This window comes from Lotus japonicus, chromosome 3 (assembly GCF_012489685.1).
Source record: "Lotus japonicus ecotype B-129 chromosome 3, LjGifu_v1.2".
Taxonomy (NCBI): Eukaryota; Viridiplantae; Streptophyta; class Magnoliopsida; order Fabales; family Fabaceae; genus Lotus; species Lotus japonicus.
Genome location: NC_080043.1, coordinates 8178328 through 8195373, shown reverse-complemented (window position 1 = coordinate 8195373; position 17046 = coordinate 8178328). Strand labels below are relative to the sequence as shown.

General features: G+C 36.6%; 3 protein-coding genes across 5 annotated transcripts; all 3 read left to right on the top strand.

Annotated features, from left to right (window-relative positions):
- Positions 1-1398: 1398 nt before the first annotated feature.
- Positions 1399-7360, top strand: LOC130748117 (uncharacterized). Of its 3 annotated transcripts, none has more exons than XM_057601264.1 (4): positions 1399-1660; positions 1839-1895; positions 2934-2983; positions 6886-7360. In XM_057601264.1, exon 4 carries the CDS (start codon positions 6897-6899, stop codon positions 7281-7283), a length of 387 nt encoding a protein of 128 aa, XP_057457247.1. In that variant the 5' UTR covers positions 1399-1660; positions 1839-1895; positions 2934-2983; positions 6886-6896; the 3' UTR covers positions 7284-7360. The 3 variants fall into 3 exon arrangements, with proteins under 3 accessions (XP_057457247.1, XP_057457246.1, XP_057457245.1); XM_057601263.1 differs by lacking the exon at positions 1839-1895 and adding an exon at positions 3664-4261 and having other exon boundaries at positions 1400-1660; XM_057601262.1 differs by lacking the exon at positions 1399-1660 and adding an exon at positions 3664-4261.
- Positions 7361-8059: 699 nt separating this feature from the next.
- On the top strand, positions 8060-14157 carry LOC130746944 (protein NUCLEAR FUSION DEFECTIVE 4-like). Its single transcript, XM_057599741.1, has 3 exons — positions 8060-8580; positions 11756-12657; positions 13543-14157. The coding sequence occupies exons 1-3, from the start codon at positions 8272-8274 to the stop codon at positions 14027-14029; spliced, it is 1698 nt and encodes a 565-aa protein (XP_057455724.1). The 5' UTR covers positions 8060-8271; the 3' UTR covers positions 14030-14157.
- Positions 14158-14337: 180 nt separating this feature from the next.
- Positions 14338-16427, top strand: LOC130746943 (pentatricopeptide repeat-containing protein At2g29760, chloroplastic-like). Its single transcript, XM_057599740.1, has 2 exons — positions 14338-15804; positions 15838-16427. The coding sequence occupies exons 1-2, from the start codon at positions 14603-14605 to the stop codon at positions 16415-16417; spliced, it is 1782 nt and encodes a 593-aa protein (XP_057455723.1). The 5' UTR covers positions 14338-14602; the 3' UTR covers positions 16418-16427.
- Positions 16428-17046: the final 619 nt, after the last annotated feature.

Sequence of the window (17046 nt, the reverse complement as noted above, 5' to 3'; positions counted from 1 at the left end):
TTTTTGAATCGGCTTGGGCAAGGCCAAATTTAGATCGTACTTGAATTTTGGTAGCCCAGTCCATACTTTTGGTCTGGCTATTCAAGTTGTCTCATCGAGCCAATCCCATAATAATACCTTTGGAAGAAGCCTAGTCGTGCCGCCGTGCTCGCTGTGCCTCAGCCGCGACCCTCTCTGCATCTGTATTTACTTCCACTGCCCTCCCCTTCCCTTGTTTTTCTTTGCTTCTGAACAGATCTTCAGATCCCCTTTCCCTCTCACTGGTGATGTCAACTAGAGTACCCTTTGTGTCGTTGAAGTTACTATGGACTTCTTTGAAGGCAGTGTCAGAAGGCAACTTCGGCAGAGTCGATTGAGTTGCAAAGTTGAGTGGCTGAGTATAAATGGAAGACCTACACTGCTCTAAAAATCTTTTTGACGCTCTGGTGATTGTTCTCAGGATTGTTGGGTATCTGAAGGTTTTTAGTAACTTCTGGTTCTGGCTTGAGTGAGCATGCTCTGTTTTTATTGTATTATATGATTGATTTGCATTGTTGTATCACTCCTTGATGTTGCAAGTGAATTATCTTGAGTTCCTCCTTTAGAGCCGTAAAGGCATCAGGCTGGGCTCACTTGAGCGCCTCGTGGTTATGTTCGACTTGTAATTTGTCTGGGCATTTTGCCCGTTATCAATGAATCTGGAAACTATCCTCCTTTGACCAAAAAAAAATGAAAATTACACAAGTAAGTCGTTTATAGTTTATTTATTTTTTTATTTAGCAGTATTTTATTAGTGAGAAATGAGATCCCACTAACAAAATCTTTGAACAAGTATAAATGAATATAACAACATTGATTTCGTCAGGCACATATATTAAATATTTAACTCTAAAATATTTTATTGACAAGTTTGTCTACTTGTAAAGAAAAACTTGCGTTTTGTAGAATAATTGAAACATGCAAGATTAATAAACATTGGTGTGCAATGAAAGGAAAGACAAATTACTAGTATCACGTAAATGGTTGCTTGATAGGATTGAGAGCACTCAAAAGTGATTAAGTTCTATCCACAGAGGTAGCAACTTGGATGCATGGTTATAACTTAGCACTTTATATATAAAGCCTCCGTTTTGTTCTTGTTTTCTGGATAAATGTTTTTCCTTGCCAACCCGGTCCTCTTGCTTCAGGCGCAAGATATAAACGCCTCCCTGCCCCATCACTACTACAATATTCGCGACTTAGTGGCGGTTGAATAGCGGCGGTTTATTGAAACCGCCGCTACTAAATGTTTTCCTTTGAGGCGGTTGAGCAACCGATGGGAAATGACGTCGGTTGTTTTTACTTACTGGCGGTTTCAACCGCCAGTAAATTATTTATAGTTAAAAAAAAAACTAAAAAAACCTAAACCTATTTTCAGATTCATTTCTCACTCCTCACTCTCACTCTCACAGTCTCACTCATTCATTTCTCACTCTCGCGCCACCGTCCCTTCTCTCTCTGTTCGCCGCCACCGTCCCTTCTCTCTCTGTTCTCCGCCACCGTTCTCCACCACTGTTCTCCGCCATCGTTCTCCGCTATCGTTCTCCGCCGTCGCAGTTCATCTCTCTTTGGAAATCGTCCCTCTCCCTCGGCACCATCGTTCTCCGCCACCTTCGATTTATTCGATCTCTTCACACTGAAGGCGAGTTTTATTGCAATCATCTCTGTTATCTTCGATTGCAGATCTGAGATTACTCTTTACTTTGATTTCAAATCCGAGTATCATTGATCTCTTCACTTTGATTTCATATCTGAAAATCTAGGGTTGTGTTTAGTCTGATTTTTGTTAATTTTTGTTTTACATTTATCTTAAATTGCAGAATCTGAAGAAGTGATGGAATCTGAAGTTGATTCAATCTAAAGTTCCTCTTCTATCGGTATTACCATCTCTCTATTTTCATGGTGTTTGTAACTGTTCGATCATTAGTTCAAAGCCACATGTTAATTGCATTGTTATTGCTGAATCTGAGCTTGTATTTTTCTTCAGTCAACACAATCACTATACAGATTTTTCTAATAATTATACAATGACTTGTATGATTGTAATTTGAGTATTATATTAAGTGGAATTTATCTTGTTGTCTTGGCTTATATATTGATGCTTACTAAAATTGAATCATGTAGAGTATCACTAGTTGGGTTTCTTTCCTGCGTCTGCTACTGGTTTGGAGAGTTTGGCTTGATGAGGGTCTTAATGCATAGTTGGGGAATTTATTCTTGTTTTCTCTGAGAAACTTATGTGCATACTGCTACTTCTGTAACTCTTTTTTCCCGTTGCTCCTGACTAGAACTTGCTGCTATAGCAAGTAGTGGCTGGATACTCTTTTCTTTCCATATGTTTCTTGCTTTCCCCTGCCTTTCTATGTTTCTCTGTTTCTGTCTTTTTGGCCTTGGGGCTGTATCCTGTTTGTATCTACTAGCACATCTTGTGCTCTATTAATATATGAATTTGACCTATTCAAAAAAAAAAAAAACTCATGATTCAATTCCTTGGAGTTAGGGTGTCTCTTTCACTTATGTTGTTTTGGCCATATACAAGCTGTTTTGTCTCTTTCACTTATGATTCAATTCGTTTCTTGGCCCACCTTTAAGAATTATTACTGTGTTTTTAGCAACTTGAAGCTTATCCCTGAAATCAGATTTGGGTTGGTTGAGTTTTAGTGAAGCATGAAGTAGTGATATTTACATTTATTTGGACCTTGTGACATAACATATGAGATTTATTTATTGCTTTTTGAATCTCGGGGTTCTGAGTAAATGGTGTTTTTTTCTTTGTTTCTATTATGTGGATACTTCAACTAAAGTAACCTGTAGTGTACATACAATGCAATGAATAAATGCACATAATTGATAATATCCATTTTTCTTGCTTCTCCTATATCTCTTTGCTTCTAACATAGTCTTTTCCATTTCAGTTTTGGGTCCTTCTACCACCAGCTTCTGGAGTATCTTCAACCTAACAAAGGTTTGATTTTGTTCTCTCTTTACTTAGAATCTCAACTCTCAACCGTCCATGTAAAATTAGAATGGTAACCAGCTTGACTTACTTTTAGATTATTACCCTGGAAAACATTATTACTATCTGTAAAATTAGAATGGTAACCATAAACTAAATATCTTTTTTTGCTGCAATTACTGTAGTGGCTCATGTGAAAATTCTTTTCTGTAGCTAGCTTTCATTGATTTCTTCACCAGTTCACTGTAGCTAGCTTTGATTGATTTCTTTTTTCTTGTTTACTCTTGTTGTTGCTTTTCTGCTCTTTCTTAAATGGAGGAAATCAATTTATATGCTTATTAGTGTTAGTCCATATGCCTAGTTTCTTATGACAGTAATGTATAAACCTAGTTGTGTAGTATGTTATTTGTATGTTGTAGTTCTCTATAACATGTATAAGCCAATTCTTTACACTGCAAAAGAGAATGGTTAATTGACAATAATAGCCTAAAGATTGAAAACGTATGCAAAGTCAAGGAAGAAATAAGATATTAAGCTAAAAGAATCAATTAGTATACATGTGTCTTGGTTGGATTAGTGAATGCTTTAGTGTTGTTAGTGGAATCTGGATTAGTTTTGACACACATAAGAGTAATTTTCATGCTTTCTTTGCTTCTGATACTTTCCTGACCTTCCTCTTCTATCTGAAGATTCTTGGTGTGATGGATAAATCATGGATTAAAAAGCCACGCAACACACTTGAGTATCATCGAGGATTAAATGGTTTTTTAGACTTTGCCTTTGAACACAGTTCTTCTGAGGGTACAATTATATGTCCGTGTGATAAATGTGGTTTTAGGAAGTGGAAGACTCGACCAGAAGTCTTTGACCACTTAATATGTAAACTGTTTCCCGAAACTTACACATTCTGGTGTGACCATGGGGAGACTTTATTGGGGGAATCAGTTTCTGGTCCGCCTATTATTCAAGAGAGCATTGTAGATGAAAATGTTATGCCACATACAGTAATTGAAGACCCAATGCAGAATATGTTAAAGGATGCTTTTGGATTTTCTAGAATGGATGATAATGAAGAACACTCTCCATCATCAACAGAACATGGTGATGAAGGTGGAGGAGGCATGCCTGAACGACAATATGGGGCAAGTGGTGCTAAAGAATTTTATGATTTACTTCAAGATGGAGAGCAACCATTGTATGAAGGATGTACAAAGTTCTCAAAATTGTCCTTCTTGGTGAAATTATATCACATTAAGTGTTTGTGTGGAGTTAGTGACAAAGCAATGGGTATGATCATTGAATTGCTACATGAAGCCTTCGAACATGCGAATATCCCCGCATCGGGTTACGAGGCTAAAAAAGTCATCAACAAGCTTGGTCTTAAGTACACCAAGATACATGCATGCCCTAATGATTGTATGTTATATTGGGGTGAAGATGAAGATAGAGAGAAATGTAAAACATGTGGGACATCTAGGTGGTAAAACAGCTAGGTTTTATCATATCATATGTAAGCATAAACTCTTATTCATAAGCTAATCTAAACATCTTATGAAAATAAGCTCAAAACAACTTATAGATATACCATAAACTACTTACATAAGCTCTCCAAAGCACTTGCATTAGCGCGTATGTTATAAGATAAGCTCAAATAAGTTCTTCCAAATGGAGTCTAAGCGCTTAATTAAGCCGTTCATCTAAACACACCCTAATTATATAATTCAAATGTATTGTACCCCTAAAGTGTATTTTAAAATAGCTAATGAACTTATACTATCTCAGCATTTATTTTCCAAAAGATCGTAGATAAGCTAAAAAAATTCTGATTTTCGAGTATTATTTTTAAAATGATCCCTACAGTTATAGATTGTTGACAAATTGTGATGAAAACAAAGCAGAAGTGAACTAGTGAAGCATAAGGTAGTAAGCTAGCAGAAATGAAGCGAGTTCAGGAGTGGTCACCTTGTGGTATTTGCGGAAGGAACAGAGTCAGTCCGAATTGGACATGGAAGAATCCCAATCCCACGGCACCGTTTGCAAATTCAGTGTGCGAGAGCTTCAGGCAACTGCAGTGCCTTAGGTCCATGCTTTTGGGCTTAGTTTTTTTGGATTAGCTTATGAATAAGAGTTTAGATTAGCTTATGAATAAGATGTTTAGATGTTTAGATTAGCTTATGAATAAGATGTTTAGATGTTTAGATGTTTAGATGTTTTTGGGTGCATTTTGGATTTTCATAAGATGTTTAGATTAGCTTATGAATAAGAGTTTATGCTTACATATGATATGATATAACCTAGCTGTTTTCAGCTCATTTCAATAACTTTCTCAAATTAGCTTAAGATTAAGCGCATATGCAATAAACCTGCTCTTAATTAAGCTGTTTTCCCAAATGCACCCTCACTCATAAACTTATTTGAGAAGCTTAATGAAATATGCTTATAATAAGCTCTTAATTAAGCTGTTTTCCCATATGCTCCCTTATCAGAAACTTATTTGAGAAGCTTAATGAAATATGCTTATAACTATAAGAGCTTATAGGTAGGCATACATAATTATTCATAGCTAATCTGAGAAGTTTAGCTTATAGGTAGATCATAAATTATTTTTGTAAACTTAGCCAAACACCTATGCTATAAGATAAGCTTAAATGAGCTCTTTTAAATTAAACACACTCTAAGTTGCTTCTCTGTATCTGTATGTGCTTGTAAAATTACACCTGTTTTCATAGGCGCGAGAAAATCAGCATTCTTGAAAAACATAAGAGAATTGTGCTTGTGCATCATTTCATACTTTACTGGTTACATATACCAGCTGCTGGAAATATGACTTGTAGAATCATTTCCCTGCTATAAATTTGATAACAAGGTCAATGTAGGGTATTGAGTGTGGAAATAGGAATTGAATTTCAATTTGATGTCAATTAATATAGTTTTTGATATTATTGAAGAAAGAAATGCATGCAAATCTTCATAAAAAGCATCGTGTTTTCCATTCTCTGCAATACCAGTAGGATTACCTTTCAAGTTTCGTTTCATTCTGTTCATCTTCGGGTTTTTCACATCTTCATAAGCACCCTCCTGTTTAGAAAGACCCTTTGAATGCAAAGTAGCGTGCATTTCAAATAATTACATGGGCATGGCATTTGACCAATAGTCACCAATAACTTACCATCAGGACCATTTGTGCTGAGTGACTACAAATTTACGCAGTAATATCCTTACCAAATCTTCATCTTCGCATTAGTAGTCATAATCTTCCTTTAATTTTATTTCGATCAAGTTGCATAATCTCATACTCTACCATGTCTTGAGATGTTCCAAGTGCCTGCAATGCTTACTGAATAATTTCTGCCATATACATTAGCACAATAACTCAAAATGGCTTACTTCAGAAAAAAAACTCAAAATGGCTAATCACCCTTGTGCTAATTTTTTCAGCAAGTATGCATGTACTGGTGCTAATTTTTGCTTTGAATGAAATTATCTTCCATGCACTTGCATCTCCATCCTCTTCTGTTTTAAGAGTCTATAAACTATGAAAACCCCACTCCAAATAGATACACATGTTAGTTTATATTGATCTTGATGGCATGCATCAACAGCTCAAGAACATCCTTTAATGTTTTGTTACATGTCAATGACTCTTTGATGGCATAGTATTCTGACGTCTGAACCAAGAGTTAGTAGATTTGTATGTTTGTTGTTGTTAGTACTTAAACACTTCAATCAAGATTTGTTTAGATTTGAGTGAAAAGTAAAAATAAATCATGAATGAATGAAAGATGGAAAGAAAACCTGTTTGCAGTGATACATGAATTCGCTCCTTTTATTATGTGGGGCATTGTTTTCTTTCTCCTTCTATTCTTTCTTTTCAATTTGATTTCTAAGCTTGATTTTCAATTTGCTACTAGATAATCGAAGAATGACGCTTATGAAGCGATATGTGCTGAGATTGTTCACATCATTGAAGTACATTACTGCCAACGTGGTAGACAGAAACAACGGACGAATTGTAGCGACATCGTCCACAGTAGAACACGCCATGAAAGAGTCACTCGAGTGTGGCCGGTCCTGCAATGCAAAAGCAGCTGCTATTGTTGGGGAGGTATTGGCCAGGAGGCTGAAAGTTGAGGGGCTCAATGAAGGAGAAGGAAGAGGTATTCATGTGAATGTAAAGAAAGAAGTGGAGAAGAAAGGATTTAAGAACCAAACCAAGATTTGGGCTGTTGTAAATGCTCTTAAGAACAATGGAGTTAAACTAGTCCTTGATGATGAAGATGATACCAATAGTTCTTGGCCTAATTCATAAGGTTGGAATGAAGTGAGTCTTGTGCCAAGTACATATTTTTGTAATTTAAAATAAAATGGACGTACTGTTTTACTTTAGTCTCATTTCTTTGAAGTATTTGAGTTGGACGCAATTAAAAGAGGATTGACTTAATTATCTTAATATGCGTTTATTATTGTAAATTGGATTAACCTATGCCGGATACTATGGTTTTGGGATACCAACTATTGTAAAAAATTCACAATTTGGGTTACCATGCCAATGGATGGCAATGGATATGGTATCAGTAGGATACTATAGTGTTGATCAAATTCATTTTTTGTTAAACAAAATAACAAATACATGACTAAAACTGGTTTTCCTCATCAAGATTAGGGTCGAAATTGAGAATACACACAAACTCAGGTTTAATTAACAGCCATCCTGCCAATGCTAACTGCTAAGTTTAGATATCCATTTTTTTAAACAAAAGTATTCTCACTCACCGGTCTTAAACTATTGGAGGACCTTTCTTGTTCTTGACAAAAAAAAATGTTTTATTGACCCTCAAAATGCATCGACGCCTAATGAGATAAGGCAGAAAAAAGATAAAAGAATAGCATAAATGATATAATAGAGAAAAAAGAAATAGGAAAAGAAAGTGTTTTAAAATGAGATAAAAGTAAAACAGAATAAAGTAAATTAAGAACAAATTATTACTAATAAGAAAAAGGACATTCAAGTAATCTACCATTTTTTGGTACAATAATGACATTGTCTTTACTTCTCAAATTTTTCCCAACTAACTCATAAGTCAAAACTTTGGACAGGTAGAGAAACACAATAAAAAAGGAGCAAATAACCACCAAATCCATTCTCTTTAAGCAAGGCATCCACCAAATTCAGCCAGAACTGGTGAGTAAAAAAGAAACAAAGAAAGAAAGCTTCTCCTGTTTCTTGGTGATTGAAAGAAGAGCATAATAGAGGAGGCAGAGGAAGGGGAAAATATTCTTCAAGAAGAGGCAAAAAAATGTTTGGGGAATCAGGAAAGTGGGTGATACTGATAGCATCAATTTGGATACAAGCATTCACTGGGACAAACTTTGACTTCTCATCCTACTCATCTGATCTCAAGTCTGTTCTTCAAATAACTCAGCTTCAGCTCAATTATCTCTCTGTGGCTTCAGACATGGGAAAGGCATTTGGGTGGTGTTCTGGGCTCTCACTCATGTATTTGCCATTGTGGGTGGTCTTGTTCATGGCTACTTTCTTGGGGTTTTTTGGTTATGGCATCCAATGGCTTGTCATCCAAAGACTCATCACCTTGCCTTATATTCTGGTCAGTTCTCATCACTGATAATTCCTCTTTTTTCTTGCCTTTTGGTGAAATTAAACTAGGAAGTCAATGAAGTTCACAAGAAACTTTGAAAAAGCAATTAAACAATGTCCCTTTTTTTCTGGATTTTATGAAAGATTTTTGTTTGAAGCACTAGCATATATAATATAGATTAATAATTTAAGTTGTTAATTTATATATCCTTTAACACTTCCTGCTAATTTTCCAAAAAATTAAGAACGTGAAAACTCCAATCCAATAAGTTTTCATTCCCACTCTAGCGACCCCTCCACCTAGGGTAAAAAAATGAAGAAACGAGGGAGAAATGAGATATATAAATAGTGAAATACGAGAGATAGAAAAAGAGAGTAAGGAAAAATGAGATGAAAGAAAAATAGAGGCGTAAATGAATCAAAACTCAACTTCTTTCTATACCAGTTTTTAGTATGTAAAATGGCAAGAGAATCCACCATATTGAAAGAAAGGAAAAAATTACTAATAAGTAGCATGAAAGGGAAATAAGTGAACCTCTTATAGCCACATGATCACAATTCTCACCGCAGACATCAAGATCAGTGTCGGTTTTAATTTTTGAATGGTTAAAAAGACATAGAAAACAAATGAGAGTCTGAATAAATATTTTAAAATTTATCCCTTGTGCCAATATATTTATCTCTAATTAACTAACGTTTCGTGAGCCATTGGCTAAGTAACGTAAAGGGTGGTTGGTAGTGCTTGTGGTTGTCGTAAGCAAAAGATATAATTAAAATTTGTTTTTCTTCAATTAAAGTAAAGGGGTTATTACTTATTAGTGCCAGGGAGCTTTATACTACTACTAAAAAGTGCAAGTGATGTACCCACGAAAAATTATGTTTCATAATATTGGGAACATTTTATTTCTTTAGGAAAAATTGTAATTGAAAAATGGGAGAAATATAAAACTTTTATTTCAGCTATATATATTTATATTTAAATTTTATTTTTAATATTTTTTAATAAAATATTATCTTTAATATAAACTTAATGTTCAAGCCATATTATTTCTATAAGTAAACCAAAAAAATATATTTTGTTTCTACAAAATATCATATAACTTTCTAGTTTGAAAATAAAAATACCATTTACCCCTTTTTTATGTCCAAAATAAAATCATATATTAAATCGAAAATCAAATCACATAAAAGGTCCAATTCCTCATTTATTGCTAGCATTGAATGAGGAATATTTTTATTAGAAAATAGCTACAAGTCTTTATCACGTAAACATGTCTTCTTCTGTTCTATTAATTGAACAGTGCTTCATCACTAAGTGAAAACACTGTACGTGATATATAAAAATGTATCACTTTATTATGAAAAGTCATAGAAGATGCAAAACACATGTAAAACGTAGCATATACAATCTTACCCAACACCACTAAAGGCCAACATAATTGATAAGATAGTTCGAGCTCTTAAACATTTAGTTGAGATTATGATCATTGGGCTGTGTGTATCAAGTTCGATATGTTGGGAGAGAGCCTCGAGTAGAATAGTTTCAACTGTCGGTTATGAAATACCTCGTGCAAACAGAAAAAGTACAATCTCACCTAACTCAAAGCTTTATTATTTGATTTTTCTTTCCTTGTTAAATACCTATTTTGGGATAGTAAAAAATTCTCCATCATCCATAACCGAAGATAAATCATCATCCATCCTAATGAAGAAGATTGAATAGTGATATTAGGAAGCAAGAACAGAGAAGAAGCTGTTAAACAGCTTAGAGAGTTTCTGAGATAAAATGTAGAAGAATTATCATTTCATTCTTAACTTCAATGTACAACTGAACTTCTCATATATACAAATCATGAGATGAGATTTGTTATTATTATATCCAACACTTTTCTTGCATACAAGTTAGCACTTTGAATTTGTGCTACAACAATCAAAGGATCCAATTCTGCAGCAAACACAGTAAAATGTACCAAATATGTTATCATGTCTAGCACATCAGTCATATTCACAGGCTCCACGGTAGCAATTGATGCCATCTCAGCTTCAACAACCAAGTGTTATAAGTTGAATGAAATGTACCAGAAAATTACTACAAACTTCAGCAGCTTCCTACAGGCACCTGAGTCTAGACTCAACCAAATAACTAACAAGGATTCCATGAATCGCTATTATACATCAAGCTGTGCTGCACCATGCTAATGAATGGAAAGAATTTGTTGCTATATTTCCTTGACTAATTGGAATAAGGTAGGATGAAAAGAAAACAGGCTAAAGTTAACAATTTGCCAACTAATTTTAAAAGATTAAAGTTTACTATAAACAGGGTGTATGCCAAAGTCTATAAATTGGAAGGAAGATTCAACAAGATAATACATTAGGGGTAACTTAACCAACAAGGCATGATTTTTTTATAGAGAACACACACTACTTCTGTCCTTATGTAGCAGTGAGGAAGCTGGCTTTTTAACTACCCAAGTTAGTAGTTTCACTATCTAGTTGAGACTACAAACTAATGTGATTAAGCTCATGTAGATGATTAGAACCTTGGTACAACCATATCACAAAAGTTGACATTAGGGCTGGCTGTGCACTAACCCTTTTAACTAGTCCCGAGCAAACACTACAATGCCTGCATGACCACCCGCGATGCTCGTTCGCAGCTTAGAGACATGGTGGAAAGCTCTGATACCGGTTGATAGAACTGGACCAAAATAATGGAAAAGAAAAGAATCTTTATTTCTGAATTCTCTTGCTCCAATGTGGAGAAGAGAAACAAGAGAATGTAGAAGTACAGAGAGAAAGTGTATGGAAACTGAGAAATCTATGACCTGACCTTCGAGAGGCTACTTCTCTCCCAAAACTTATTACAACTTCCAAAACTAACTACTAACTGAAAAGACAATCATGATTATAGACATCTAACTAACTGAAATTCAGGCCCAATAAGCAAGGCTCATTGATGAACTAATTGGGGTTTGGATAAAAAAAAACTAACTACTTGGAGTTTGATCCCCTACAACTCTCCTATTTATCCTTTGTATGAAGGGGTCTTATTCTTCTTATTCTATCACTATACTTTGGTAACATTTTTTTCATCATGTAAAATGACAAACTTGTTTATAAACTTTTGGGGAAAAGATCCAAAATTGATTGATATTAGTATTAAATTGCTGCACAATGAACAGGTCTTTTTTCTATGCTTAGTTGCTGGATGCAGCATCTGCTGGTTCAACACCATCTGCTATGTCTTATGCATCAGACACTTCACAGCTAACCGTTCACTTGCATTATCACTGAGCATCAGTTTCAACGGTGTGAGTGCAGCTTTATACACTCTCATTGCTAATGCAATAACCTCCAATGATGACAATCTCTATCTACTGCTCAATGCCCTTGTTCCTGTCCTCATTTCCTTTATGGCACTCATCCCTATTCTTCACCAACCACAGCCTCAGTCAGATTCTGCGGACACGCTTCGGCGCGATACCTCGGTCTTTCTCTGCCTCAACATCCTTGCACTCATCACAGGCCTCTACCTCCTCTTACTCTATTCCCTCTCTTCTACCCCGGCATTAGCTCGTGTGATCCTCGCAGGTGCTGTTTTTCTCCTTGCACTTCTCTTGTTCTTGCCTCAAATTGTGCATTCTAGAGAATGGTCTTGCTTCACTGTCCCCACAACAAGCTTTTCTTTATATGATTCAAGTTTCACTCTTGTTGATGAACATTATGATGAGATTCACAAAGAACTCATTAGTGTTCATGAGGATAGTACTGCAAGGAATGGAAGTTCACAAGGCATCATGAGAGGAGGGAAGAAGTGTTGGTTTGTGAGTGTGTTGGATAGAGAGCAGATTACAGTGCTTGGGGAAGAGCATTCAACTAGGTTGCTGTTAAGTAGATGGGATTTCTGGCTATATTACATGGCATATTTCTGTGGAGGGACAATTGGGTTGGTTTATAGCAACAACTTGGGGCAAATTGCACAGTCACTTGGACACAATTCTCAGACTAGTTCCCTTGTTACACTCTACTCCACATGTTCCTTCTTTGGTCGCCTTCTTGCAGCCGCACCTGACTTCCTCAGCGGGTATGTATCAAAAGCTCTTTGCTTGTAGGTAGTGACTAGTGATTGATTTATATGAACTAGAACAAAAATATTAGCCTGCATTTTGATAGAATTCAACTAGACTTAAGGTTGTTGGAAAATAAAAACTAGAATCAAGGTCAATTCTATAACTGTTGGAAAAGATACCTCATGCATGTTTGGTTCAGCTTCTGTTTCAAAATAATCAATTCTGACACACAAAAGGTATTCACATAAACTTCTCCCCATAATTGAATTTAGCTTTAAAGTCAATTGTAGAACTATCTCCAAACATGGACATTAATTAAAAGTCTTTTCTAATTTATTAAAGTCGGAATAACTTTTGGGGAACCTAGATTTGTTGCAGACCATGTATGGTGCTGTTATTGCAGTAAAAAGACTAGAGCCATAAAATGGAGATCCGACAGTTTAACTTTGGATCTGAAAAAAAAAACATGAATTTAGAATCTGAGCCTGTCCGATTTTCATTCAACGACTACAACTTAATGATCTTTGTGCTTGCACCAGTCTTGGACAGAATCAAATTGAAATCCCTTCTGAGAAGAAGCTTCTCTTAGTAGCTTTGGAGTTTCAGAATTGGTTATGAAAAAACAAAAGCTTATCCAAACATGCTATAGATTTAAGCTTGTTGGAAAAAAATTAAATAAAAACTAGATTCAAGTTCAATTCTATAATTGTTGGAAAAGATAATGTAGTTCATGGCATGTTGTGGTTCCCATCCTCCCCCAACATTTTTTAATTTCTTATTGTTATGTCATGGCTTCACCATTCTGTCAAAAAGTCAAGGAAAAAAAAGGTTGTCTGGTTTTTCTTTTACCATTTACTTAAATACTAATTAATTCACTAATGTTGTATGTGACAATGCAGAAAGATACACTTTGCAAGAACTGGATGGTTTGCAGCAGCCCTGGTGCCAACACCCATTGCATTCATTTTACTGGCTATATCTGGCAGTGGAGCAGCATTGCACATAGGCACCAGCTTGATTGGGCTGAGTTCTGGCTTTGTTTTCTCTGCAGCAGTATCAATTACATCAGAGTTATTTGGTCCAAACAGTGTTGGTGTGAACCACAACATCCTCATCACCAACATCCCTTTAGGCTCATGCCTTTATGGCCTTCTTGCAGCATTGATTTATGACTCCAATGCAGTAATGAGCTCAAGTCATGAAATTATTTCGCTGCGTGAAATGTCCATGTGCATGGGGAGAAAGTGCTACCTGCAGACATTTATATGGTGGGCTTGTATTTCAATGGTGGGATTGGTTTCAAGCTTCTTGCTTTTCATAAGGACTAGGCAGGCTTATGACAATTTTGAAAGAAATAAAAACAGAAACAGAACACAGACCACTTAGCTCCAGAATTAGAACTCTTCTATGAAGAATATCGTACTATGCTCTTAAATGTAACATGATCCATCACAAATACCAAAAAAGTAGGGGATCATTTCCACCTATATTTTAAAGTCACAAAACCTTTGAAACAGACTCCACATCTCCCCCAAAAGGGTATGTGGATCTTATTTCTTTAAATTGTCTTAACTAATATGATAACTATAGACTCACACTTATTCACAACAATTTTCTCCACAAAGAGTGAGTCACTACCACATTACGGTGCACCCTTTACCTGAAGTTGTTCTCTTGCTTATACCATTGTTTTCTCTCATCATGTCAACAAGACGTCACCTAACATCCATGTCACCCAGGAAGACTCTTATACCAGTTGTTGGAGGATAGAAGGGGAGTCGCAAGCCAATTAACTAAGGAAATAAAACACTAAGAAAAACAGACACCACGTCTTGCATTCACAACCCTTCTAATTTTTCCATGGCTATTTATATATTTTTACAATAACAATTTCAATTTCCCTATATAAGACTTGGTGTTATTTCTTTTCATAGCAATGCTACACAACTGAAAATCTTTATGATGCTTTGCCTTTGCTCCACGCTCCCACCTCAAATACCCAAACCCACACACCTCGACCACGCCACTTCACAAAATCATCATCTCAAACAAGCCCGCGCCCTCCTCATCAAAACCAACGCCCCTCTCTCCCACGTCGACCTCGCCCATGTCCCCGCAATTGTTCCCTGGAACTCATGCCTCAAATTCTTCGCCGAACGCGGCGCGCCATGCGACACAATCTCCCTCTTCCTCCGCTTGCGCCAGCTGAGCATCCTCCCAGACCATTTCACCTGCTCTTTCCTCCTCAAGGCCTGCACCATCTCATCTGACATTGTCACCGGAAGAATCATCCATGCGTACGTCCAGAAGCTCGGGTTTCAGTCCAACTTGATCTTGCAGAACATGCTTCTTCACTTGTATGCGTCCTGTGGGGAAACAAGCCACGCCCGCCTCATGTTTGATAAAATGCCGCAACAGGATGTTGCCACTTGGAACATAATGATCGGCCATTTGATTAGCGCGGGTGACGTGGGCGCTGCCCGTGACTTGTTTGATTCCATGCCTCGAAGGAACGTGAGGTCGTGGACTTCGGTCATTTCTGGGCTTGCCAAGTGTGGGATGTCTGAGGAAGCTCTAAGGGTGTTCTCGGAGATGGAAAGAGAAGGTTCGAGGCCTAATGAGGTGACCGTGGTGGCTGTTCTCGTGGCTTGTGCTCAGTTGGGGGACTTGGAGTTTGGCAAGAGCATTCATCGCTTCGCTGAAGGAAATGGGTTTCTGCGGAATGTTTATGTTTGCAATGCTTTGATTGATATGTATGTCAAGTGCGGGTGCTTGGAGGAAGGTTGTAGAGTTTTCGATGGCATGCGGGAACGAACGGTGGTGTCGTGGTCGAGCATGATTGTGGGGTTTGCGATGCACGGGGAAGGAGAGAAGGGTTTGGAGCTATACGAAGAGATGATTAGGTCGGGGATGAAGCCGAATCACGTGACTTTCATTGGGGTCCTTCATGCTTGCAGTCACGTGGGATTGGTTGACAAGGGTCGTGAGTTTTTCACCATCATGAGGAGGGACTATGGGATAGTGCCCGGAGTTGAGCATTATGGTTGTTTGGTTGATCTGTTGAGTCGTGCAGGGCGGTTGGAAGAGGCTCGTGAGGTTATTGCGAACATGTCAGTGCCACCTAATGGGGTTGTTTGGGGGGCTTTGCTTGGTGGGTGCAGGCTTCATAAGAACATTAAGCTTGGTGGGTGCAGGCTTCATAAGAACATTAAGCTTGCAGAGGAAGCTATGAGACATCTTTCTGAATTGGATCCGTTAAATGATGGATACTATGTGGTTATGTCGAATGTTTATGCGGAGGCGGGAAAGTGGGAAGAAGTGTCAAGAATCAGAAGGTCGATGAAAAGTAGAGGGGTGAAGAAAACACAGGGATGCAGTTCGATCACAATAGATGGAGTGGTTCATGAGTTTGTAGCTGGGGACGAGACTCATCCTCAAGCTAAGGGGATATTTGAGATGTGGGAAAAGTTACTTGTGAAGATGAAGATGAAAGGATATATACCGGATACTTCAGTTGTACTTCTTGATATGGAAGATGAGCAGAAGGAGATTTTCCTTTATCGTCACAGTGAAAAATTAGCACTTGTATATGGGTTGATCAACACCAAACCTGGAATGCCAATCAGGATAATGAAGAATCTCCGCGTGTGTGAGGATTGTCATACTGCTTTTAAATTAGTGTCTGAAATTGAAAACAGAGAAATTGTGGTGCGTGATAGGAATCGATTTCATTGTTTTAAAAACGGAGCTTGTACTTGCAAGGATTATTGGTAGTTCAGCAAAATAGGCTACTTGTTAATTGTTATATTCACTCTTAATCTTAGTTAAGGGGAAAGTTGAAAAAAAAAAGAGTAAATTACACTCCACAGTTCTCTATATGACACTAAACTCCAAATTTACACAAATTTTACACTTTCACCCAATTCATTGCTCATTACTTGCGAACTTTGTATCAATTTTTTCCACATATATTTTCCAAGAAGAACGAGGTTTGAAACCCTAGCAGAGGAAAGAGAAGAAAGGTGGGAGCAAGCCATTAGACTGATATCCAAATAGATTTTTATCATACAATATTATAAATATTGTCTAAAATTACATTTCTCTCACCAAATATTCCATAGAAACATAGTTAGATTTTAACATCAACAAAATCAAGATGCATATTATTTTAAGTTAAAGAAAGCAAACAAAAAACATCATATCATCTTAGCAATGCAAAACAATATTGTAAATTGTTTTTGTTCAATAAATTTTAATTCTCATTTTTTTAATAATACAATGATATTAATATAAAATATTTTGTGCTTACTCACATTTTATTCTCTTGTTCATGAAATCACACTCATTATTTTAAATTTGTTTTATTAACTATTCTATCAAAATGAGAATTTTACTTATGTAAT